This window comes from Halichoerus grypus, chromosome 13 (assembly GCF_964656455.1).
Source record: "Halichoerus grypus chromosome 13, mHalGry1.hap1.1, whole genome shotgun sequence".
Taxonomy (NCBI): Eukaryota; Metazoa; Chordata; class Mammalia; order Carnivora; family Phocidae; genus Halichoerus; species Halichoerus grypus.
Window position 1 is genome coordinate 68601331 of NC_135724.1, and position 24521 is coordinate 68625851.

General features: G+C 60.1%; 1 protein-coding gene and 1 long non-coding RNA gene across 6 annotated transcripts in view; one reads left to right on the plus strand and one right to left on the minus strand.

Moving 5' to 3' along the window:
• Positions 1–4657, plus strand: part of LOC118551568 (uncharacterized) — a 54967-nt gene extending 50310 nt beyond the window's left edge. For all 5 annotated transcript variants that reach the window (XR_013443441.1, XR_013443442.1, XR_013443443.1 and 2 more), the window contains 2 exons: positions 4072–4147; positions 4461–4657. This is a non-coding gene — a long non-coding RNA (uncharacterized LOC118551568). The remainder of the gene's footprint in view (positions 1–4071; positions 4148–4460) is intronic.
• On the minus strand, positions 655–19277 carry ADORA2A (adenosine A2a receptor). The gene is made up of 3 exons (XM_036078010.2): positions 19227–19277; positions 9716–10291; positions 655–2441 (listed from the first exon to the last, which is right to left on the minus strand). The coding sequence occupies exons 2-3, from the start codon at positions 10045–10047 to the stop codon at positions 1535–1537; spliced, it is 1239 nt and encodes a 412-aa protein (XP_035933903.1). The 5' UTR covers positions 10048–10291; positions 19227–19277; the 3' UTR covers positions 655–1534.
• Between the last annotated feature and the right edge of the window lie 5244 nt (positions 19278–24521).

Consider the following 24521-nt stretch of genomic DNA (forward strand, 5'->3'; position numbering starts at 1 on the left):
GGTGTGCTTATGAGACCTGAGGCCAGACCGGCCCTCTGGCCGCGGCAGATTGCTAACTTCCCCCTGGGCCTCAAACCTGTCCGGCGTGGAGGGATGACCCAGCCCCAGGGGCAGGCTTCAGAGCAGGAAACCATATAGGTTCCTTTGTTGGGAGCAAGAGGCGGGGTGACTCCAGGGGAAGGGGAAGGCAGTTGAATCCTCGCCTATATCGCTTTCCACATCCCTCTGTGGCCTCTCAGCTAAGGGGTGGAGCAGGGCATGGGGAGAGTAGGCCACTCCTCTCAGGACTTTAGGAAGCAATGAGGGAGGGAGGAGCCACACTCCACACTGAGGGAACGTCTAGGGCTAGAGGCGTCATGGCCTCTGGAGGGAGAGCAGCTGGGAAGAGCCCCTCTTCCTACAACCCCCCATCTCACAGGAACACAGGTCTGGGGGCTGCTCAGGGGCATTTAGATTCTGGTGCATCCAGGCAGCCTTTTCCCTCAGAAGATGGGAGCCTGTGAGGCACCCCCAGTCAGGCAGGGTGTCTGTCTGTTCTCTATGCACAAATGCACACACTCTCTCACACATGCAATACGCACCCCATATGTATGTGTGCCAGGCATGGCTATGGAATGGGGAAAGGAACTCAGACACCATTCTCATTGGACAAGCTTAAAACACAACATGGCTCATTTTTATTTTATCTCAGAAAAAAACATTCCCTTCAGAAGGAAAGGCAGTTAGATAGGGCCTCTGACTGGGCAGCTCTGAGCTACCCAGGCACACCGCACGGTGGGCCAGTCCCCACTTCCTCCCCTGAGCCCACAGTCAGGCAGCACTCCATTACAACTCCCCATCCTTGAGCCCAGCTTTGTGGCCCCCAAAGATGGCCCTGGGACTGATAGTGTAAGAAGTGGCAGCTCATGGTAGCCAGAGAGTGCTGCCTGGGGCTCCCTGGGCTGACCCCTGGAGCAGGGTGAGCAGCAGGACTGACAAGAGAGCCAGCAACCAGGGAAGGAAGATAATTAAAAAAAAAAAAAAAAGGTATTCTTCACACTTAACATTTTCTCCTGGAAAAAAAAAAAAAAGGAAAAGAAAAACGCCACCTCTGGACACAGCAGCTCCTGAGCCCTTGGAAAGTCTGGGGAGGGTGGTCTGTGTGTGTGGTAGAGGGCCTGCTGGAGCCACCCTCCCTGCCCCCAGCCTCAGGGACAGCCAGCCTGCTCTGCCACAGCTGTTCTGCCAAGTCAGGGTGGTACTTCTAGATGCTTCCCGAGTGGGGAACCAGGCCCTGCCCAGCCAAGATGCTCTGGTGCTGTGGTCTTGACCTGACGCAGGGCCTCCCAACGTGAAACGTCCACTTCCTCGGACTCCAAACCCTTCCTGCTGGGCCTCATGCTGCTCCAGCCAGGGCTCCCTCCTCTCAGTCCAAAGTGGGAACTGGCCATGAAAAGGGCCTCCAGGCACATTCACTCTTTTCCCAACGTGACTGGCTCTATCCACCAAAGAGAAAGATTTCCTTCCTGTAGGAAGGGGCAAATTCAGTGGATCATCAGGACACTCCTGCTCCATCCTGGGCCAGGGGACCCTCGAGGCCAGGGGACTCTGGGCATGCTCCCTTGTGCTCATGGCTGAGGAGCTCCACATCTGGGAGGCTCATGTCCCCATGGGACTCATGGGCACTCCCTCCACTCACCAGCCCCAGGGTGTAGCCATTGGGCCGCCGCTCAGGATGAGGGGCACTGCCATTGGCCCACACCCCAGGAGTATGGCCATTGAGGCGGAGGCTGATCTGCTCTCCATCACTGCCATGAGCTGCCAAGGCCCGGGCACTGGTGCCCCCTGCCTTGAAGGGCTCCCGCCGCCTCAGGATGTGGCTGCGGATGATCTTGCGGAAGGTCTGGCGGAACTCACGGATGCGGTAGGCATAGATGAAGGGGTTCACAACAGAATTGGTGTGGGAGAGGACGATGGTCAAGTACATGAGCCAGAGTGGGGCATGGCTGCACTCCGGGCAGAAGAAAGTAAAGCAGTTGATGATGTGCAGGGGCAGCCAGCAGAGGGCGAAGAGCCCCACAATGATGGCCAGCGACTTGGCAGCGTGGACCTCCTTCTGCAGCGTGGACCGAGCCCGCTCCCCCGGCAGAGGCTGGCTCTCCATCTGCTTCAGCTGTCGCCGAGCCGCCAGGAAGATCCGCAAGTAGACGCCCAGCATGAGCAGCAGGGGCACCAGGACACAGGCAAAGAAGTTGTAGTACACCATGTAGTTCATGGGGACTACGTCCTCAAAGAGACAGGCCACCTGGCCCTCCCCGCAGCCCTGTGAGTGGTTTTGGCCCCCCTCTGGCTGACCGCAGTTGTTCCAGCCCAGCATGGGAGTCAAGCCGATGGCAAACGACAGCACCCAGCAGACTGCAATGATGCCCTTGGCCCTTGTGCCAGTCACCAAGCCATTGTACCTGGGGAAAGGAGACCAGCATCAGAGGTCTGAAAAACCAAGGCTGGGCGGGGCCAAGAGTCAGAAACCCAGAGAGGCACCCCGTCCCCCACCCACTGGCGCGAAGGTCTTGGACCGGTCACTTCCTGCCTCCTAGCCTCAGTATCCTCCTCTGTTCACTGCAGGTCCAAGCCCTGCCTTTTCCCACAGGAGCTAACGGGACAGCAGGCTCCCTGGCAAGGAAGCCACTGCATAGACATTCAGATGATTACTAAACAGTATTACAAGTAGTCCTGGGACTCAATTAGTTCAGTCTGAGGGAATTTATAAGTGAGAGAACTTATCACCTCCATGTTGATCTTAGTTGATGCTAGAATAAGTTTCCCCTTAGAGTAGGAATGGGTCAGGAGCGCAAACTCAATGGCGGGGGGCAGAACCTGCCAGATCAGATTGTAGATGATTCATGTCTCTTGTACTCCATGCTCTTCCTTCCCCACTTAACTGAAGGTCTCCAGAAGCCCCCAAGGAGAGGTGGAGGTCCTGGGCAATAGACCCTCTCTTCCTTCCAAATTCGCTCACAGCCCTCTGGAGAGACACAACATCAGTATGTCTTAACATTCATGTAGCAGTCTTAACATTCAAGAGGAAAGAACTGCATGAGGTACTGAGGTCCAGAGAGGACAAATAATCTGCCTGAAATCACTCAGGACTCTAGAGAGCCAGACTCAGTCCCAAATTCACGGTGTTGACCTGATCTGCCAGCCAGGAAGTTGATCCCAGGCCCACAGAAAAGGTGGCATAGATTTTATTAAAGAATGGGCAGTCTGGGGCACCTGGGTGGCTCAGTCAGTTGAGTGCCTGACTCTTGATTTCGGCTCAGGTCATGATCTCAGGGTCGTGAGATCAAGCCCTGCGTTTGCCTCTGTGTTGGGCAGGGAGCCTGCTTAAGATTCTCTCTCTCCCTCTCCCTCTGCCCCCTCATCCCCCCCATGCAGACCTGCACATGCACGCTCGCTCTCCAAAAAAAAAAAAGAGAGAGAGAGAGAGAGAATGGGCAATCAAAAAATCATCTCCCTGATTGAAGAAGGTGACCTCAGTGATTTCTGAGGGATGACCATCTGGCAACACCAGACTGCCCTCCCCTTCACCTGGTAAACCCTACCCATCCTTCTCATTCAGGCTAGATATCTTCCCTGAGAAGTTTCCTACCCAGGGGCAGCTAATCTCTACTCCATTTGGACCCCTGAGGCCAGGGGCCCCTTGGGGGCAGGGTTTTTCTGCATCCATCTCTGCATCACCAGCATTGAGACAGGGACACACAGTAGATGTCCTTTACTTAATTCCAGAATGGGAAGCGTCCACAGAAACTATCTAGTCCATGGATGCCAAACATGGGCCTACAAGTAAGAATTGTGTGAGGCAGGCTGGCAGGATATTTACTGTGTGTACAAGAGACGGCTTACGCCGCTCAGCCCCTGGCCGCCCATGCAGAATGTGCTTCTGGTGCCGCCAGATCTCAGAAGGGGCCGAGGAGCTGATTCTCTGGGTAAGATCGCCCGTGGTTTACATTTTGTCAACAAATTCAAATTAAGGGAAAAAAAATATCTGGTGGCCTCCGACCTTTTACCTAATCCAACCACCTCATTTTATAGATGGGAAAACTGAAGCCTAAGGAGAGGAATGGATTTGCCGTGGACATTTTAGGAGCCCAGAGCACCCTGGGCCAAGGTAAGTGTGTCAGTTCTGAATCTATGACAGCTTTGAATCCAAACAGTAACTGGGCAGGGCCACCCCCAGGAGCCCTCAGCCCCATTTAGCAGGGGCTTGGGTGCCTGCAACAGGGCTGGGCAGGAAGAGGGTCATGGACTTGACCATTTCCACCAAGCCACAGAGAGCCTATGCTGCCCTGTTTCCTATTCTGGAGCCTCAAAGTCTCAGGCTTCCCCCCACCACCACCACTTAATACTTACACAGCACTTGCCATGTGCCAGGCAGTTTTTAGTACTCTACAAATTATAATTTATGTAATCTCATTGACTAGGAGGTGCCTGGGTGGCTCAGTCGTTAAGCGTCTGCCTTCGGCTCAGGTCATGATCCCAGGGTCCTGGGATCGAGTCCCACATCGGGCTCCCTGCTCCGCGGGAGGCCTGCTTCTCCCTCTCCTACTCCCCCTGCTTGTGTTCCCTCTCGCTCTCTCTCTGTCAAATAAATAAATAAAATCTTTAAAAAAAAAAAAAATAGGAGGCTATTTTAATGTTGGTATTTTTCCTGAGAAAAGTGAATCCCTCCCTGAGTTCCAGCGCTGATGCGTTCCTGGTTTGGCCATGTTCTGTCACTCTGCATCTCTGAGCCTTAGTTTCCTCATTTGTAAGATGGGACTAAAAATCCAGGGCCTGTGAGCACTGTCCCATGAGGGCAGAATGTAAAATCTGTGGGTGGAGATTACAGGGAGGTGGATTGTGAGTGAGGGCAAGTAAGAACTTCTCAGCTGAGCTGTGCACACAAGAAATGGGCTGCTTCAGGGAAAGTGAGCTTCCTGTCATTTGAGGCAAGCAAGCAGAAGCAAGCAGTTATAGGGATGGTGTAGAGGACCCTGGAGACCACCTGCTTTGGGGATTTCCAAATTGTCCTCCGGCAGCCGACCTTCTTGCTCACATTCCCAGGCAACCACAGAGGTAGGGTGGTGAGGAAGGGAGGCAGCTTGATATTACTGAATGAATGAGTTGGTGGGGACACCAGAGCCCAGCCCAAAGGCTTCCAGGACAGTTTGAAAATCCCTGGTCTGTTCAACTGTCTGCTTTTACAGACAAGGAAACCCATGAGGGGAAGTCTGGCACTTCATTTTAAAATGAAAGCCCTTGTGGGGACAGAAACAAACACACGTTAATAGCACTTGCCTGTGCATGCAAAGAATATCTCTGATAGGTTTCCCAACGCTGACTTCCAGGAAGAGAACTGAAGGTAGGGCAGGGGACAAAAGGGACAGTTTTTCACCATATACCCTGTTGTTCCTTTTTGATGTTTTAGCATGTGCAGGTAATAATTTATTTAAATACACACACACACACACACACACACACACACACACACACACAAATATCAAACAGATTAATTTTGTTATTCAGAAGAAAAGTCCTTAGGCTGAGAGCCCTGGACCCAGGCCCCTGGGGAACTGGAACAGCATTAGGGCCCAAATGGAATAACAGCCAAGCCACAGCCTGGCCCAGGGGCAATCCCTGGGCTGCATCTATGACTGATGGTAGTCACATCTTGGCCTCCTGGGCCCCAGACACAGACCGTCTGGTGTAAGTGGTGCCAAAGGCACCCAGCACAACACTCTGCCTTCAGGGGAGCCCAGAGGCATCACAGGGGAGCCCAGAGGCATCACAGGGGGGCCCAGAGGCATCACAGGGGAGCCCAGAGGCATCACAGGGGGGCCCAGAGGCATCACAGGGGAGCCCAGAGGCATCACAGGGGACCCCAGAGCATCACAGGGGGGCCCAGAGGCATCACAGGGGAGCCCAGAGGCATCACAGGGGGGCCCAGAGGCATCACAGGGGGGCCCAGAGGCATCACAGGGGGGCCCAGAGCATCACAGGGGGCAGGTGCCAGGGCTTCTCACCAGGGTCGGAGGTACCTCGGCATCCCTGCGTCTTCCAGCTCACAGGCTGCCCCTTCCTGGGGACTCCCCATTATCCATGTTGGGGGCTCACTCTATGATCCAGGAATACCACCCACAACTCCAGCTGGGGCTTCTTGGGCATTTTCCCTACACTGAGAGAAGGTGGAGCTTTCTTTCCTAAATTGTCTGAAGGAGTCAGTGATCTGAGAACTGAAGAGCCACTGACCCATGAGTGAAACCCAAACTCTCTCCTGGGCACACGCAGGCCTGAGGCAGCCTCACATCCTCCCTGCCCTCCTGTTCTGTCTGTCACCTCTCCCTGACCCAGAGCCCACATATTCATTCCTTCCTGGGGGCCTCTGTCCAGGCTTGGCCCACTCCTGTTACACCTGCCCCCACACATACCCATCCTGTAAGACCCAGCCAGCGTCACCTCCTCCAGGGAGCCCTCTCCCCCAATCCTGCCCTCCTTAGAAGCCAGGTACTTGGTTTTTGTCCCCATGGGGTGATTCACCACGTACACCTCAGGTCTTTGCACCAACTGCTGCTCCATATGTGGCCTGTTTCCCAAGGAGAGTGAGCGCTCACCAGGGGCTGTGAGAGACAGGAGACAGGGGCACAAAAAGAAAGTCTCTCACCCTAGGCTTTCCGTCCTTTGGGGATTACAAGAGCTCCCATCTCTGCCTCTGGCCAGGCCGCTTCTCACTAAGCCCTGCCGTATGTAGCCCACCAGGGTCCCTGCACTTGGGAAGGAGCACAGATTTTTCTGATACTAAATTCTCCTAAGAAAGAGAGAGGGGCACCTGGGTGGCTCAGTTGGTTAAGCGTCTGACTTCGGCTCGGGTCATGATCTTGGGGTCCCAGGATTGAGCCCCACGTTGGGCTCCCTGCTCAGTGGGGAGTCTGCTTCTCCCTCTGCCCCTCCCTTTGCCCCCCTCCCCGGATTTTGCTCTCTCTCTCAAATAAATAAAAAGTCTAAAAAAAGAAAGAGAGGGGGAGAAAGGAAAGCAAGGAAAGGAAAGGACAAGAAAAAAAGGAAGGAAGGAAGAAGGGAAGGAAGGAAGGGAAAGAAGAAAGAGAGAGAGAACGGAAGGGTGGGTGACGCAGGCCTGGGGCTAGACGTGCAGGGCAGCAGTCAGGGGATGCGCCCTTCAGAGCAGCCAAACGCACCTACTGAGGGGAGCAGGGGACAGCATGCAGAGGAGGGGAGACTCCCAGCTGGCAGGGGACACGGGGACAGGCAGGAGCGGGCAGCCTGGGCCAGGCAGTGGCCCCAGAGCTGCCAGGAGCTCCAGGTTCTCATTCGCCTTCACCTCGTTCCCCCTTGCACCTTCTGCACCTCGCCCTCCCTGGCCCAGGGCCCTTGAGGAATAAGAAAGTGGAGGGACCCAAGGAAGCCTGGAACTTCACGAAGGGCCCTGGAGGCCCCCGAGTCAGCAGACACTTTTCCTTCTCCTGCTCTGGCCTCCCCATGAGTAACACCAGGGTCATAACATCCGCCCTGGCCACAAGGCCGGGCTGTGAGGATCAAAGGAGAAACTGCGCTGACGTCCTCTGGCAACTTCGAGGCTCTCTGCCTGACGGGGAGGATGAGCATGGTCATCCCTACAACTCCCAAATCCAAGAGATCCAGGCTGACCCTTCCAAAGCTTTAACAAGCGTTGCTCCATCGGCCAGGGTCTGGGCGGAACTAGGTCCTGCTCTGGAAGATCGTGGGAACTGCGGATACAGATGGGGCAGGGCAGGGCCAGGCTCCATCTAGGGACCCAGCTCTGAAACTCCAGTAGCTCGAGAAAGAGCTGAATCCCCATCTGCTCCATCCCACCAACCCTCCCTCCTCCGGGTCCCATCACTCCCATCCGCTCACTGGACCCTTACAAAACCTTTGTGAGCTCAGCAGGACAGAGAGGCCTGTCCCCTTTTACAGATGAGGAAATGGGCCCAGAGAGCAGCAGCTGACTTTTTATGGTCACACAGCATGTCCCATACTCCTACACCAGGAATCACTCTCTTGACTCTCAGAATACAGAGAGATGAGAAAAAGAAGCTGAGACCCTTTCAGTTGAGCCCCGATGTCTCCCTAGACTACTGTTGCCCTTTGAATCAGGAAAGGAAGTGAAAGCGAGGTCTCTGCTTCCCTACTCAATGTGTCCACCAGGGCTGGCCCAGGCCCAGCTCATGCTCAGCCTGGCCTAAAGTAGACACCGATTCTCTTTAGTCTACCTGGGATCCTGTGTTCTGAGCTGTCCCTCAATGAGCCTGGACTCTGCACTATGAGGCCAGTCCTCTAATATTAAGGCTGGCCAGAGTCTCCTCTTTGACAAGAGTCCTAAGCTCTCCTGAGACCAGAGCACCCTACAGGGCTACACGGGGCCCAGGCTCCTCCCTTCCTTTGACCAGCATGAGGAGGGTGCCTGCTTCCCGCTTTGAACCCACGTGACAGGAGTGGCCACCTACTGCAGGTCTGGGAGCCCGGGGCCACCCTGTGACCCTGTTCCCCAAAGACTGGAGTCTTGCAGTGGGTGACAGGCCACATTTCTTCCTAGGCCCAACTGTGCAGCCAACTCGTTGTGTAGGCCCTGAGGGCTGGCTCCCTTCTCTGAGTCTCATTTTTCCACCCAGAAGATGAGAGGAAATGACCTCTAAGGGCCCCCTCGGGTTTGATACTCTAAATTTCCATTCTCACTGAAACCGCTCCTCTTCCCAGCTGGGGTGCGCTTGGCCAGCACGGGGCTGCTGAGGCCTGCTCCACAGGTAGGCGCTTCACCTGTTTGGGAGAATTCCCCACAGGGCCAGGTACCCTGGTCCTCTGAGACCTCCCTCAGGGTCTGCAGCCACCCAGGCTGTGGAACCCAGCTCCCAGATGTAGGGTCAAGGAGGTGGGACAGGAGGTCCCCTCCCCCCTCGCACACTCACTCTGGGGGAGGGAGGTACTTCCTAGCTTCCCTCAGGGCCCGGTAGGCGGAGGCCACATTAAATGAACTCAGCCTCAGGGAAAGTCTTCATTTACACAATCCAGGGCTGAAGTCACTTCACACAAGATTCACCATGAAAACCCCCTCCACTAGCTGAGCCCACAGCTCTCTCCAAGACCATGAGTACTTGCTGACCCGAGGAGCACAAAATTTGCATATTGGTCCAAGTGACTCACTGTGGCATTCAGCCAAGTCACTTCCCCTCTCTGGGTCATTTTCCTAATGTGCAAACTGCGGCTGGCCCAGAGGCGCTGGAGGCCGGCAGGCGGGCGGGCTTCTAGCTCTGAGGGCCTGTGGTTTCCCGTGATGCCCCGCCCCACCCCAGCATCATGCTGTGTGAGAAAATGGCCCAGATGCACCGCTCAGGCCCGGGCCACACACATCTGCCAACAGCCAAAGCAGCAGCCTCAACCACGCAGCCTGGGGAAGACCGGGGAGGGCCAGGGTGCCCGGTGCCCACAGGATCGACTGGATTGGCACGACTGCTGGCCGGGTGCCAGGCCCTGGGCAGCCCCAGACGGAGCCCCATGGAGCTGTCCTCAGCTCAAACACGCAGACGTCAAAGACCGAACCCTGACTCCAGGTTCACCCTGACCCTGGCTGGGCACAGAGCAGACCTGGGCACAGGTGTGAACCCCGGCATGAGGCGTGCCAAGGAAGAGAACGGGGGCAGCCCACCGCGCCCAGCCCCCAGCTCACCGGAGTGGGATGCGGATGGCGATGTAGCGGTCAATGGCGATGGCCAGGAGGCTGAAGATGGAGCTCTGCGTGAGGACCAGGACAAAGCAGGCGAAGAAGAGACAGTTGTGGCAGGCGGCACAGAACCCTGTGCTGATGGTGATGGCGAAGGGGATAGCGAGGACGCCCACAGCGATGTCGGCTGCCGCCAGGGACACCACAAAGTAGTTGGTGACGTTCTGCAGGTTGCTGTTCAGCCACACGGCCCAACACACCAGCACGTTGCCCAGGACGGCCAGCACGGCGATGGCCAGCTCCACCGTGATGTACACCCAGGAGCCCGTGGCGGGCATGGCTGCGGACAGGCAGGGTCAGCAAGGACGCGGGCCAGGCCAGCTCACGGTCCATAGCTGCAGCGCAGCTGGCCCTGCCCAGGCCCCCGAGCCCCTTCTTCACAGGAGCCAAGAGCCTCCCTGCCTGGGAGGGGGGCTCCCCAAGGGCTTCTTCACAGCCCACTCTGAGTCTCCAGAAACTGGGCCCTTTTCAGGGGCCCTGGCGGCATCTTGGCTCAGCTCGGCTTCGTAGTCCCCAAGGCACCTGCCAAGGGAGAAGCCTGGTGAGGAGCTGGACCGCAAAGCGGGCAAAGCTGAAGATTCCCGGGGGCGGCCATCAGTCCCACTCACCAGTGCCCTCCCCGCAGGCCAGGCATCAGCCTGAGGACAACCCACTGTGCCCCGCCCCTCCCACCCTGGACACGGGGCCGGCCATCAGCCTCGGCCCTTGTGTTTTCTAGGGGAGACAGGAATCTTTCCAAAGTTAAGTCACCCGTGTTGCCCCCCATGCTCAGCTTCCCAAGCCTTTTGTGGCAGCCCTCAGTCTCCTGGGTCCCTGAGCTCACTGCCACCCCCAGGACCCTTCCAGAAAGGCCCCCTCACTCCTCGGCTGTCCCAGGCCCACCTACCTTCTCTCTCGGCCAGCCTCAGTCCTCTCCGTCCCCCAAGAGCTCTCCCTGGGAACCACCAGCACCTACCTACACCGCTAGGTTAAGGAGAGGCCCAGAGACATCTACAGCTCTGATGCGGAAGGACCTGGGTGGCCCGTCTGGTCCTGTCTCCCACTGCCGGCAGGTGAGCCCCCAGGCCCTTGCTGGTGACGCTGCACAGTGTGGAGGAGCAGGCACAGAGGGGGCCCGCCCCTCAGCAGCCCCTGCCAGCTGACGGCACGTCTGGGCGGGGTGGGGGGCGGCCTCCCCTCCCTCCTCCCACGCCTGCTCCCTAACCTGCTCCTCTGCCTGGCTGATGCCAGCATAGGCTAAGTTTAGTGTGGTGCTGGGCAGAAAGCAGGGTGCTCAGCCAGGACTTGCTGGGGAACTGCAGGCAAGGATGGTTTTTTCTTTTCTAGGCCTCCGTTTCCTCATTGATACCGTGAGGAGATCGGACCCCAGATAGCCTCTGGGGACCGCTGCAGCTCTCACTCGTGATTCCATGAGAAGGAAATAAATAGATCCGAAAGGGCTCCCCCAGAGTCAAAACATCATAGAAATGTAAGGAATGACACCCCACAGAAGCACAAGCAGACGTCGAGGTCTTGGGCTCCCCCAGCCCAAACCCCCAGGGTTCCATTGAGCTTGTGAAATGGTCTCCATCTCCCACTCCCAGCCTGGGGGCCTCTCCCCACTGCCGCTGCCCCCACCTGTCACACTCACAGGTGCTGCCTCACGGTGTCCCCTCATGCCACACCCACCCCCTCCCCCGGTCCTGAGCCCCCACGGGGCCCCAGGTGCGCACGGGCGGTAGCTGCTGCCTGCATGGGGACAAGAGGCCCGAAGTTGCCTTGCAGCTGCCCACACGTGGGCTCAGGAGAGTGTGTCCTCCCTCACTCCTGCAGGACACAAGGGATAGAGCAGGACTGGTAACCTTGGGGGAAGGGGACTCATGGTCCCTTGCCATGTTCCAAGGGCCAGGCTCCTCCCACCCCATCCAGGAGGTGACAGAGGGCTGCAACAGAGGAACACAAGTCTCCTTCTAACTCCAGTGTGCCTCAGGCGGCTGGAACTACACCCGAGGGCTATGCCCTGTGCCCACCAGGAGGCTCCAATGGAGCACCCAACACCAGGAAACAGGACAGTCCCCAAAAAGTGGAGGGGTTCCCACAGCCTGGGGCAGACCCCATGGGCTTCTCCCAGGCCCGGCAGGGGCCACTACGCAGGGACCGTGAATGAATCGCAAGCCCCCGGTATACACAGGGTACCTGCCAGCCAACTGCTCATGAAGCATGTCACTGGCAGAGGAGGGCCAGACCAAGTCTCCCGGTACTATCCCTTGCCCCAGTGTCCCTGGCCTAGAGCCCAAAGCAGCAACCAGGGACCCCCCCCCTCCAACTGCAGAAGCTGTGTGTCCGGGCTCTAGTTTTCACTCGGCAGAAGGGAAGTGACAGGCCCAAGACTGCCTGCCCCCTAGGGGCCTCCCAGGCCCAGCAGTAGAGGCAGCAGGCCACTGTCCAGTGGGGTCTGGCCAGGCCCAGTAAGCCTCAGGGACCCTGCCTCCCGCTACCCGTGAGCTGTCTGCCCTCTAGCCTCCTCACCATCACCCGCCACCCTTCTGACCTGGACTTACGGCCTCTCCAGGGGAATTTGCATTGAGAGGCGCCACGGCCCCTGCCAATCTGACCAGCCCAGGCTGGAGGCCTGACTTGGCCCCAGACCTTTGTCCAGATTCAGAAGGCCCTTCCTGGGGAAAGATGACGTAGGACCACCAGTGGTCCACTTGACCCAAATATGTATCACATTTCTGTGGAGCTGAGGCCGGGCTGCCCTATCCCACCACCCAAAGCCCTGCTGATGGGGTCACACCACTAGCACCTGTCCTGGACGCCAGGCTGACTCCATGAGCCAGGATGCCTGGACTGGAAAGGCCTTTTCGAGGGGCCTAACCCAGCCCTCTGTGAGGCTCTCCTGGCAGCCCCGGGTACCTGCCTGCAAACCGCCAGTCCTCAGGGCCTCCCAACCACCTTCTGCGCTATGTGCTCCCATGGTGAACAGCACCCGGTACCAACACTCTTCCTGACGACACTGAAGCCACCTGCCAGCTGTACACCACGCCTGTGGTGCCCTCCCAATCTCACTGGGTGCGGCAGGTCCTCCTGCCCACATCAGTCCTGCAAGGAGCTAATGCCCCTGACAGCTGGGTCCTAAAAGGCTGCCTCTTTGCACATCTGGCTCCGCATCTGCCCTTCCTACAGCATTCCTGCAGGCTCTTCCAGCTGCTGCCACCTCATCCTGGGGTGAGGCTGGCCTGGCCCCACAGGCAGCCTGGGCATCTGTAAACCAGAGTGCCAGCCCCAAGCAGAGAACATCAGTGGAGCCCAAGGCACCAGGGGACAGACGGCAGGAAGAAGGCTGAACAGCCTCCTACTGGAGCTCTTCTGCGGGAAGGTTGGGAGCTTCCCAGCCATAGGTGGGCAAATCAGCCCAGGGGGTGGGGGCACCCTAACTTGTGGCCTTTGTCAGACTTTCATGGTGTAAATGCTCCCAGGATAGCCAATTTCAAGCTACTAATGTGTCACTGACAAGAAATGGGAATTGGCACACACAGCTCAAGAGAGCCTGTGTCACTGGGCTCTGGCCACCGAGCCACTAAGCCCTGCACTCTCCCAGGATGCCGGGACTCTACTCCAGACCCTCTTAGCAGGGCAGCCTGCTTGGGAGCTCACAATATAAGAGCACGGTGACAATGGGATCATCTATTCTCGTTGGCCCCATGAGCCCCATTTTACAGATGAGGAAGCTAAGTCCCAAAGAGGTTAACGACCTCCCCCAGCCTTACCGAGAGCATGAAAGGGTGGGATAGAGCTGAGGGAAATGCCCATGGAAAACACAGCAGCAGGAAGATTTCCTGGGGCCTCCTGGCCCCTCTCGGCTTCCCTCCCTTCAGAGGCCTCCCAGAGCGACAGGAAGGTCTGAGGCCCAAGGGGAGGGGGCCAGGGGTGGAGCCAGGATCTGGCAATTTCCTATCCCTCTCTGCTGGCTCTAATTAATTCTTGAGTCATCTGTTGCTAGCCAGGAAAGGAAATTAAATGTTAATAATGTAATATTTCCCTCTGATTATCCCTTGTTGGGAACAGGGCAGAGGGCAGAAGCTGTCCCATAAAAACTAGAGACACGTGCTGGGGAACGTGCATGACGAGCCTTGAAAGGACAACCCTGTAGGATTCCCAGCAGTCAGATTCAAAACTGCTGCTTCTTCTGGCCTTCCTCCTCACCCCCACTGACCTGGCCACTTTATTTAAAACTCCATTTAATCAAAACCCACATATTTCCTGGCCCACTTCTGGCTCCTTTTAAGTCACACTAGCAAGGCTTTCTGTACACATGCCCGGATGGGGGCTGTACCCCCCCGAGTCTGCTGGACAGAGGTGCCTGCTAGCTTCCAGGTAGGACCCTGGACCTCTGCTCCCAGGTGCTGCACAGGGAGGTATACCAGGCCCAGTGTAGGGACTCGGACCTGGAATAACCATGCTTGGCCCAGTCCTGGGCTCCGGAATCCTGGCCTGAGACTCTCCCGTTACTTTCTCATAGCAAACGTCCCACCACTGCCAACTCTGTGCCGAGCAGCATCCCAGCTGCGGGATCACAGGGAGCTCTGTGCCACATGCTGCTGAGCCTGGCCCCAGAAGGGTCCTGAGCCTACAGCGCGGGACCTTGAAGGAGGACTTGTTCCAGGAGACTCAGTACTGAGAGCCAGCCGCTACCCTAGTGTGCGGTCACTCCCCGCCTCCAGGGCCTCAGTTCCCACTGAAGATGAGCCTGCAAACCACAATTTCGAAGCACAGGAGAAAAACTCAAGACAGATAAGCAACAGCACCCCAAATATGGAGATTCATTCATTCGGGAAGAGATGAAGGTAATAATCTAATAATGCTTTTCAAAGACATTTAGGATCTTTAAAGAAATGAAAAAAGGAGTAGCATCCACAAGCAAGAATGAGAACTTATGACTCGACTGGCAGAAATGAAACAAGAACAGATGAACATGAACAAGAAATAATAAAAAGTCCCCGAAATGAAAGATAAAGGGACTGAGGCAGAGAACACAATCCACATGCTGCGCTTCGGGCGTGCACCCAGTTGGGAGACAACTGGGGATCTGAGCGATTATCAGCACTGAGGAATTATCACAGCAACTTCCCAAAGACACAAAGCCCGTGAGGAGATACAGTTGAGGGGCGTGGAAGGTAGACAGAGAAGTACCCACACCTGTCTCATGGGAGCTCAGTCAGCGTGGAGAGGGCAACAGGCAAAGAACAAACAGCGGGATAGGCAGCTCTGCTCCGGCTCTCAGCCACAAGCCCGCCGCTGCTGGCTCTGCCGTGACTGGTCTTTGGAGCGGCCCGGGCCTGGGCACACGCCTCCCAAAACCCCAGGGGCCCTGGGACCTACCAAGCCCCTCTCCAAACCCATCAGTTGGAGTGGGGCAAGTGTCTTCCTGTGCTGCCTGGAGGTGAGCAACCACGGAGCACTGGGGCCCCTGTCCTCTCTCCTTCCCTCCCTGCAGAACAACTTCAGGACCATGGTGCAGGCTGGCCCGAAGTACCAGGCAGACATCCAGTGGCCCCCCCTCCCCCACCGCCCCTCTGGAGGCTGCCGTTCTCAGCCCCAGGGGCAGGATGTGGGCAGGAACTGGTGGGGTGGAGAGCCAGCTCCCCGTGCTGAATCTGGCCCCTCGAGCAGCCTCCACATCATCAGCTTCTGGGGCCACAGGGCCTGCCCCAGCTCCTTTCTCCCCACAGGGGGGCCCAGAGACCCTCTCCCATCCCCACACAACCAGGCCAGATACGGGGAGAATCTGCATCCTCCCAGCCGGAGGTCTCCATTCACCCCCTCACTGGCCACCTCTCTGACAGGCCCCCCTCCAAGAGGTCACCCCACACACAAGGTGCTGGGTGCCCATTCTGTGATGGAAGGAGCTCAGGTGGGCTCCCACTCCTGCTCCATCCCACACTCCCTGAGATCCTGAGCAAGTCTTCCCCTTTGCACCGAGGTTCCGGTGAGACGGCACCCTAGGACGTGCTTGGCACCCACACCTCCCTCAAATGAACCCTCTAATGGTGGGATGACAGGCACTATGATGCCTGAAGGGGACACGGGGGGGGGAGGGTCCTAGATGGCCCTAGTGGGCCTGGGGGGGGGCCCTGGCAGAAGGCTGGTCTGTTGGAGGCAGGAGCTCCTTAGACGGTGGCCCCACTGAGGATGGGAGGGAGGCAGACCCCCTTTCTGGGGTCCCTGGGACGAAGGTGTGATGACGCAGCCCTGGAGGCTGCAGGGAGAGGGTGAGCGCGTTACCCGGCAAGGGCAGCACGGCCCGTGGGCTGCACCGGACGCCACGCGGCTCCGCCACGCTCCTCGTTAACTCCGCGGCCCCCGGGACCTGGCAGCAGCGGCAGAAGGGGGAGCCGCAGAAAGACAGCGCCAGCCCCTGCCCGGCATCTTCAGAGACACGCGTGTCCTGCAGAGGGGGGTCTGGGCCCAAAGCAGTCTGGATGGTTTCCCAGAGGAGGGACCACTTGGGCGGGACTTGGAGGACAGGGAAATGAGGGGAGGGAGGGGGGAGAGTCCAGGCAAATACAACAGCCTGTCTGAGGCTCAGAGGCCTGTCAGAGAAGGCCTGGGGGAGGGGGCCTGGAAAGCTGGAGCACCCTGTCTTCCCTGTGTACCTCCCACCCCCCAGCCCCCCAGGCTGGAGTGAGAGACAGCTGCTCTTCCCCTCCATGCAGACCTTCCCCTCCCCTGCAGCATCCCGTGGACCCCACACTGCCGGGGCCCTTGTCGCGATTCTGTAGGCAGGGGCTGAGGGACCTTTGCCGCTAACCTGCCCCTTCGTACGGGTGAGCGGTCTCCTGGGGGCCTCCTCTTTGCATCCCAGCTCCAAGCTCCTGCCCATTTCCCACTTCTCTCCCCCCATCTGGGCCCAGCACAGACCTCCGGGATACCGCCCTCAGGCACCGCACCCCCAGCATTGCCTCCTGACCATGAAGTACCAACCCCTCCCTTCTGTGACTGCTGATGCTTCTTGGGTCCAGACCCTTTCCCCAGGAGTTGGGACTTGTTCCTTTTACCTGCTCAGCACCTGACTCCCGGTGTCTCCTCGGCAGCCCCTGACACACACCCCAAAACCCCATACTTCATGCTGTGGCCCGCCCTCTGCTCATCTTCCCCTTAGCCTCCCTTGTGCACATCTTTCAGCACCCAGTCTGAGTTGTGGCAGACGAGACAAACGCCACAAGATGGTTGAGGTGGCAATTGCAGCCCATCGGGGTAAGGTAGCTCAGGAATGAAACAAGTTAAATGTTGCAGGGTCTGATGCCCTGAAGCCAACCGCTTGCCGCCAAGCCAACTCCAGGCCACATGTCCCTCTGTGACCCCCTGTGGTGTGCCCCCCTCCGCGCAGGGCCAACAGCCTCCCTCTGGGGTTCCCCAGCTCAAGCACGGACCCCAACCCGTCCTCTGGTTCTGACCTGCCCCTTTGATGCCCATCTCTCATTTACTCTCCATCACAACCCTGTACGTCGAGCGTTGTTCTTTCCATCACACTTGTTTTACAGATAAGACAGCGAGTGCGCCAAGGAGGCAAGACCAGAACCCAGGTTTGGGCATCGAAATCGGCCGTCCATTGGGCTGCCCTTGAAGCCCGCCATTGCTCTCTTGGGCTGTGGGCTCCTAGGAGGCAGGACCACGGCGTGGTTGGGGGCCTGCACCTCACAGACCAACATGAGGGAGGGCAACACGCAAGCTCCCAAAGGTTGGCCAGGACTGACCTGGCCCGAAGCCTCTCACCTGCCATCCGTATCTGGGCTGCCCTCAGCTTCTCTGAGGTTATCAACAGGGAAGCTGGCTTAGCCCAGAACCTGGTCTACACTGAGGGCATTCGGATGGAGGGGCAGTGGCCCAAGGGACACTAGAACCTGGGAGAGCCAGGGAGACCCTAAAGGGCAAGGACAGAGCAAAGAGGTGTTGCCACCCCTACCTGTGGACAGGCCTCGGTGAGGAGCTCCTGTCATGGACCTGCTGAGACCCGAGATGGAGAGCTGGCCCACAGGGCAGGGCCGTGCCAGCCCAGCCAATGCCTCCAGGACCAGCCACAGCAGGACTGAAGAGGGAGCCCCTGACCCCACAACATCCTCCCTGGCCCGCTGCACTCCAAAGAGCTCCCCATCATGGTCCCCACGGTGGGGAGGGGGGGGACAACCAGGGGCAACCACGGTGGGGCATGGAGGTAACGCAGAGAGTGTTCTGGAGGGTGCAGAGGCTGGCTGGACAGCAGAGGCCAAAGGGAGGGCAGCCTGAGTCCTGGGCGAGAGGCGAGCACTGGCCCTGTGGGTGGAAACGGGCCTGGGTGCTCCCTGCTACGGTGAGGGAGAGCGGGACAAAGGGGCAGCCTAATCCTCCCCCAGGGGCCAACCACAACTCCAGTCCTAGGGAATGGGGGACGGGCAGACCTGCCCTCCCGCTTCTCCTCCCGCCACAGATCCCTCGGCCTCCGCCTTGGCCTCCACCGTCCTCCTATTCTACAGTCTGGAAAATTAAAGTCTAAAGCGGCATGGCGGTGCCGGGAACGCAGAGGTCTCCGCTCCGCGGGCCCGCGGCCCCCTCCTTGATCCTTTGGGCCGTCCTGCGTCAAATCCCTCGAGGGCCGCCACCATTCCCGCCATTCCTACCTCCGCTCAGGGCAGCCCGGCAGACGGCCAAGCCCACTCCGAGGCGTGCACCCACCCTGCCCGGCCTCCGGGCTCCCCTGGGTCCCCTAAGTCCGGGTCCCGCCACCACTGTCCCCGGAACGCTCCCGCCCCGGCCCAGCGTTCCCGACTCCCCTTCTCGCCGCGCCCCAGGCGTTCGGGATGCCGAGCGTCTGCCCTCGCCGCCGTTCCTCCCCCGGAATGCGGTCCCCGCCCCGGGCTGCTCCACCTGCGGAAGCCCCCTCTCGCCCCCCCACCCCGGGGTCCGACCCGCCCTCCCTCGGCCGCACCTCTGCGCCCCCAGCCCACCCCCGCCGGGCGCGTCCGGAAGGTTCGCCGAGTGCCCTGGGGCCGGCCCGTGGCGCCTAGACGGAACGACGGACGTTCCCCGCACGTCGCCTGTGGGTCCAGACGCCTGCCCCCCCAACCTCCGCCGCCCGGGCCGTCGGGCTCTCGCGCCCCCTCCCCTCCCCGCCTACCCGTGCGCACCTTCCGGTCCAGTTTGGGGCGGCCCGGAGGGTCCGCACACCGCCCCCCGACCGTGCTTAGGACGTGCGCTCGCGCCTGAGCCGCCCCTGCACCCGCCCGCCATTCCGGTCCCCGCCTCGGGGCAGAGCTCGGACCCCAGCCCTGTGAACTCGCTCTCGGGGTGGCGGGAAGAGAGGGTCGGGACGGCCGGGTGCCCTTGAAGGGAGGGGTCCCGAGCCACCAGTCCCTCCCAGCCCCTCAGCCTCCGACGGCCCTATGCCGCCCGGCCGCCCGCCAGGGACCCTCGGGACCCCGGACCGGAGACCCCGGCTGACCTGCCGCTCGCGCGCCGGCTCCCGCTGTCTCCGCGGCGGCTCGGGCTCGGGCTCCGGCCGCGGAGCTCACGGGCGCCCCCTGCAGGCGGCTTCGAGACTCGCACTGTCCCCGCCCCGCCCCGCCGCGCGGGGAAACCGAGTCCCTGAGTGCGCCCTGGGATCGGAGCAGCCGGCCTGCGAGCCTGGCCGATGCTCGCGGTAGGACGAGGCCACGACGAGCTGGACCGCGCCACATCTCTGCCCGCGACCCCCCAGGGAGTTCTTCCTGGCTCGTGTCCGTCTGGTCACCTCCAGCGCCACACCCCCTCCCCTTCGACGAGTGGCCCGGCCCGAGTTCTCCTCCCCGCCCGGTGAAGCCCACCCGGCCCTTGGCCCGCACTCCATTTCCTCCAAGAAGACTGCAGGGCTGCCCCTGCAGCTCTGGTCCTCCCGGGGCTCTGCTATATCCCTTATCGTTGTAGCTGAGTTGGGTCAGCGCCTGCCTTTGTCATCCGTCCCCAGTGTCCAGCTGTGATCTGGGAAGTGCCCAGGGGCCACCTCCTCCTCAAGTCCTTCCATGGCTGCACTGTTCCTGAAGGCTAAGACCCAGCCTCCTTCCCTAGGCACTCAAGGCCTTCAGCCACCAGGCTCCGCCTGGTCTCTGGCTTTGCCCTCCCTTCCTGAGCCCTGCTCCAGGTTGGGCGGAGGGGGGTTTGGGGTGGGGGGTAACCTCAGCTCAAAGGATGCCTCTAGGAAGCCCACCCCAATTTCCAGTGGCCCCTCTGACTGCCCCAGCACAGACTCTGGGCCAGGGCCCCTCCTGTTCTTACAGCCTCTGGGGCCCAGTTGGGACCTGTCCCCCACCTCCACTTCTCTGAGCAAACGCACTAACCTGGAATCTTAGACTCTTGGGCTGGGAATCCATACAAGGGGACGCGCCTTCTACCCTTGCATCAGCACAGCCGGGGTAACCCCAATTTGGTGCACAGCAGGAGGAACTGTATCAGACAGCCAGAGGCCAGGGCATTGGTGGCCAAGGGCTCATGGGAACCCTTGCATTCTTGAACCTCTGGGGGCCGGCGGGGTCATGGTGAGAAGCCCAGGAGAGGGGCTTGTGCAGGGTCCAACCGGACCCTAGAGCTGAGGCCCCCCGTAGGAGCACGGTGTCTCCTACGGGGGAGAGCGCCAGTAGGTGGTGGGAGCCCAGGCTCAGCTGAGGAACTAGAGTCTGAGGCTGTGCCCATCACTTGCCTGGATTCAGCCAGCTTCCATTGCCTGGCAGCCTCCTCCAGCTCTTTCCTGAGCCTGAGCTCCTGTCCCCATTCAGCCGGCGCAGGTCCCCAGGTTCCTGTTTTCCCTAATATCCAGTATTAGGATAGGCCATGGGGGGTGGAGGAGGGTGGGTTGGGAGGGGTCAGAACCCCAACACAACTCCAGGTGTTGGTGAGGCGCATGCGAGATTTTTCAAATTGGGAACAGTCCCTGGATGCCTTTCCAACCTCCAGCCTGGCCCTTCCCCACCTTGGCCCCCCATCCCCCAGTGTAGGCCTTTGTAGCCCCAGCCCCCTTCCCACTTACCTCCTGTGAGGGGCGATGGGGGACCAAAGGAAGGAGCCCCCCCCCACCAGGCAGGGACACTGCCCCTGGGACTGCCCCCCGGGGCTGCACTGCTGCTGTGTTTTTCCTGCAGCCTTGAGGTTCCCGTTGCCTCACCTGTAAAATGGAACTGTGTTGTTTCTGCCCTGCCACCTCCTGAGCCGGAGGCAGGCGATGAGGTACCAGCTGGGGGCGCTGCCTGGCCAGGGGATCCTCCCCCACGCCCTTGCTTCTGTGCCATCTCATGGGATAAGCTACTCCTAAAGTGGAGATAAGACCCTGCTGCCCACACCTGTCGGGCCCCTATTCATTCAAGTCCTCACTCAACAAACACGCAAGGAACAGCTTGTCTTGAGTCACCTGGGGCCTAGAAGGGGAAGGGACTGTGGGGTTTCATGGGGCAGAGACCAACACTCAGCCACCCTGGGGGGGGGGGGTGAGTCCACTCTTGTCCCGCCAGGTCCTAGCATGGGCCCCTGCCATTTCCATTCTGGGGCCCAGCACCTTCCCCACCCAGACCTCCCCACGTGTGACTGGCCACGCACACACCCGTCTCCCCGCCAGACGGGCCCCACGCCCGGGGACTGAGGGCTTCGTTCCTACAGCTGGTCCTCAGGCAGCCCCCAGCTCCTCGGCATGGGCGCCCCAGGCCACAGGCGGTCAGGCCGGGGTTGGTTCGACCCCAGAGCCAGCTCCTCGGGGCCCCTGGGAGCTGCCCACACTGGAAGCACCGCCAGGCCCCCAGCCTCGCTCTGGGGCAGTCCTTCCCCAGCCAGTTAGAGGCAGAGGGAGCTGCTCCAGTGGCCCCGTGTCACCTGCCGTGTGCCTCTGTCCAGGTCTCCGGTGAAGCCATTGCCGAGACAGCACACACCCGGGCCCGTCCAGCTCGGCAGTGACAGAAAGCAGGCACGGGGGAGGGCTGTTCACAAACCCTGCTTCCCCGCACCGAGCGGACGTGCTCGTGGCTGACCCCCATCTCCCGGCCTTCCCGCACTAGGGCCCCCCCACCCCTGTGCTCCTGGCACCAGCACCGTGTTGGCCCTGTTGCCCCCTCACCGGTGCTGTGCCCTCAGCCTGGAGAGCACTCCTCAGGTGTCTTGGCCAGAGGGGAAGCCCCTGTGCGGGCCCGACGGAGCTCCAAGGGTGGGGCACAGGCCTGCTGATCCTCGGGCATGGGGATGCCCCTGGCAGGCCCCACTTTCTACCTCTGGGCCTCGGTGCCCCTGCCCAGCCCCAGGTCAGGCTTTGAAGGCTCCGGGTGCCCACCCTTCCTTCCGTCCGAGCCCAGGCCCCTCAGGGGGGCCAGCTGGGCTTTCTCTTGCTCCAGATTTCTGGTCTCAGACCACCCCCACCCCCCATCCAGCCGGCTTTGTTCCTGTCCAGGATGCACCTGGGTGGCCTCTGGACCCTGATTGTTTGCTCTGGGGCCAGCTGGGCCACATCAGGGGGAAAGCAATGGCAGACCCAGGACAAAGCACCCGGTGGGTGCTGGGGCCAGTGTCCCTGCGAACCAACCAGGCCACCCTGAGGCGCTCACCAACTTCTTCAAATGGGAGGGGCACTGCACACTTCCTGGGGCTCTGGAATTGAGGAAGTGGGGGACCTCTTGCTTAGACTAAAGCAGGCAGAATCATGCCAGAGGAAGCTCCCAAACCATCTGTAGGCACGGCAGCCACAAGCAGGGCCCTGACCCCCCAGCCCAGGCCCCAGAAAGATGCTCCAGCCCACACTGGCTTCCGGGTGTCAGACTGCAAGCCCACTAGGTACCCTACACCTCTGAGCTGATCTGGCCACACGTGTGCAGATGTGGGAGCCGAGGTCCTGGCAGGACAGGGACCTCCTCCTGGGCTACAGGGCGGACAGGGACCACACGCATGCCAGGGCCTGTCACTCACCACCCGAAGAATGGCTCCAAGCCAGGAGCGCACCGGCACGCAGGAGCAGCCAGAACATCAAGCCAGCTGCCTTCTCCCCACCCTCCCTGCACCCCTATCCCCATGCCCTGCCAGGCACTTCCCTACCCCACTTCGCAAAGAGCAGGGTATCTGGTAGGAGGGACCGCAGGGGCCTCTCTGGGGTCGGCGGGGGGGGGGGGGGGTCATCAGATTGCAGAGGTGGGAAGAGCCCCAGCCTGTTGCAAGCTGGTGCCAGACCTGGGAGTGGGGGGCACCCGGGTAATCCCAACCCCCACTCGGTGCAACCTGCCTCCTGCCCAGTGGGTCCTGGTGACCTGCCTGTCCTGTGCTCTTCCCCAGCCCTCCTCCTAGGACTGTGACCCCCTTCTAAGAACCCGGGACTCACACACACTCAATAATGAAGACATCCTCCAGGGACTCTTGGGGCCTTTCCTTGCTCTGGGTCTGGCTCGGATCCGGTGGCAGAGATGGCAGGCTGTGCCCCGTCACTCTCCACCCCTCTGACCCGCCCTCACAGTCCCCCAGCTCCCAGGCCTACCGCCACCCTCAGCCCGCCCTCCCACAGCATGAGCCAGGCCCAGGGATTGCGGAGCCCTGTCCTCCCAGGCCCCCACCCTGCCTCCCGCACAGATGCACTAGGTGCGGCCCAGCGAAGCCCTGACCTGGTAGGCTGAGCTCCTGCTTTCCCCACAGCCTGGCCCTGACCAGAATCCACTCATCTACCTGGTGCAGAGCACAAGACCCCCTCTATCCGCCCTGCCTTCCATTTAAAGGACAACCTGAAACAGAACTCAGGCCAGACCAAGGGTGTGGGAAGCGCAGCCCTGCAAGGATAGGGCCAAAGAGCTGGCCACTGTGTCACCAGGGCATGGCCACCTAAGGCTTAGGACCCCAGCCCTGCGAGACTGTGGATAGGAGGGTGTGAGATCTTTTCTGCATCTCTCCTTCTTGAGGAACTTGTTTCCTTGCTTCCACCCATCAAACCACCCCCCACAAAAGAGGTTCTAGAACCTTCCCTAACTCAAGGTGGTAACAGTTCCCTCCCCAGACGTGCTGTCCTGGGACAGGAAGAGCAAGCACTGTGTCTAGGAAAGCAGAGCCCCTGGCTGGCCCCACTGGGAGCCACCAGGCTGTGAGCGGGTTAGGAAGTCAGGCTACACAGGACTCCCCCTGTGGCCGGCCTCAGTTGGCTCCAGAGGCGACGGGCATGACAGGCAGGCGGGAGGGATGTTTTGGGGAGGGCAGTCTCCACACTTGAGGGGCAGCAGCTTAGACAGCCCATTCTGTCCCTGCTGCCCAGGGGTCCTGGGGGGGGGGTCACCCCTCCTGCCGCTGTGACTGGTGCACACTGCACACAGAGCCCAACATGCTGGTCGCAGAGGCCTCTTGCTGTTCCCAGCCGAGCGACCGCCTTACACTCCAGCAAAGGGCAGGAGCTCCCACTGTGTCTAAGCGAGCACCCCAGGCCCCACAGCTGGCAAGTGGGGAGAGGCCGGAGGCAGCCCCAGTCCCAGCGCAGTCTTTCCCCTGCCCAGCTCTGTACCCCAAGGACTCGGGTGCTGCGCTCTGGAAGCCGGGCCACGGTGGACGCCCGCGGTTGTCGGCACTCACAGGCCACACCTCAACTCAGGCCATGGGCTCTGGGGCTCCCCAGCTGTGAGCTCACTTACTGGCCGGACGCCGGCCCTGAGAGGGGGGGTCTTGGGCCCAGGAAAGGCCCCCTAGGTCACTCAGTGTGTCACGGGGGTGGTCCCACAGGCCCTTCCGCATGGGACACGTAGCATGCGCGGTGTGACGAGCCCCA

Coding starts and splice junctions, on each gene's coding strand:
- ADORA2A (XM_036078010.2), bottom strand. CDS start 10,047: ATGCCCGCCACGGGCTCCTGGGTGTACATCACGGTGGAGCTGGCCATC. Junction 2,442..9,715: donor GCCATCCGCATCCCACTCCG/GTGAGCTGGGGG, acceptor TCCTTTCCCCAG/GTACAATGGCTTGGTGACTG.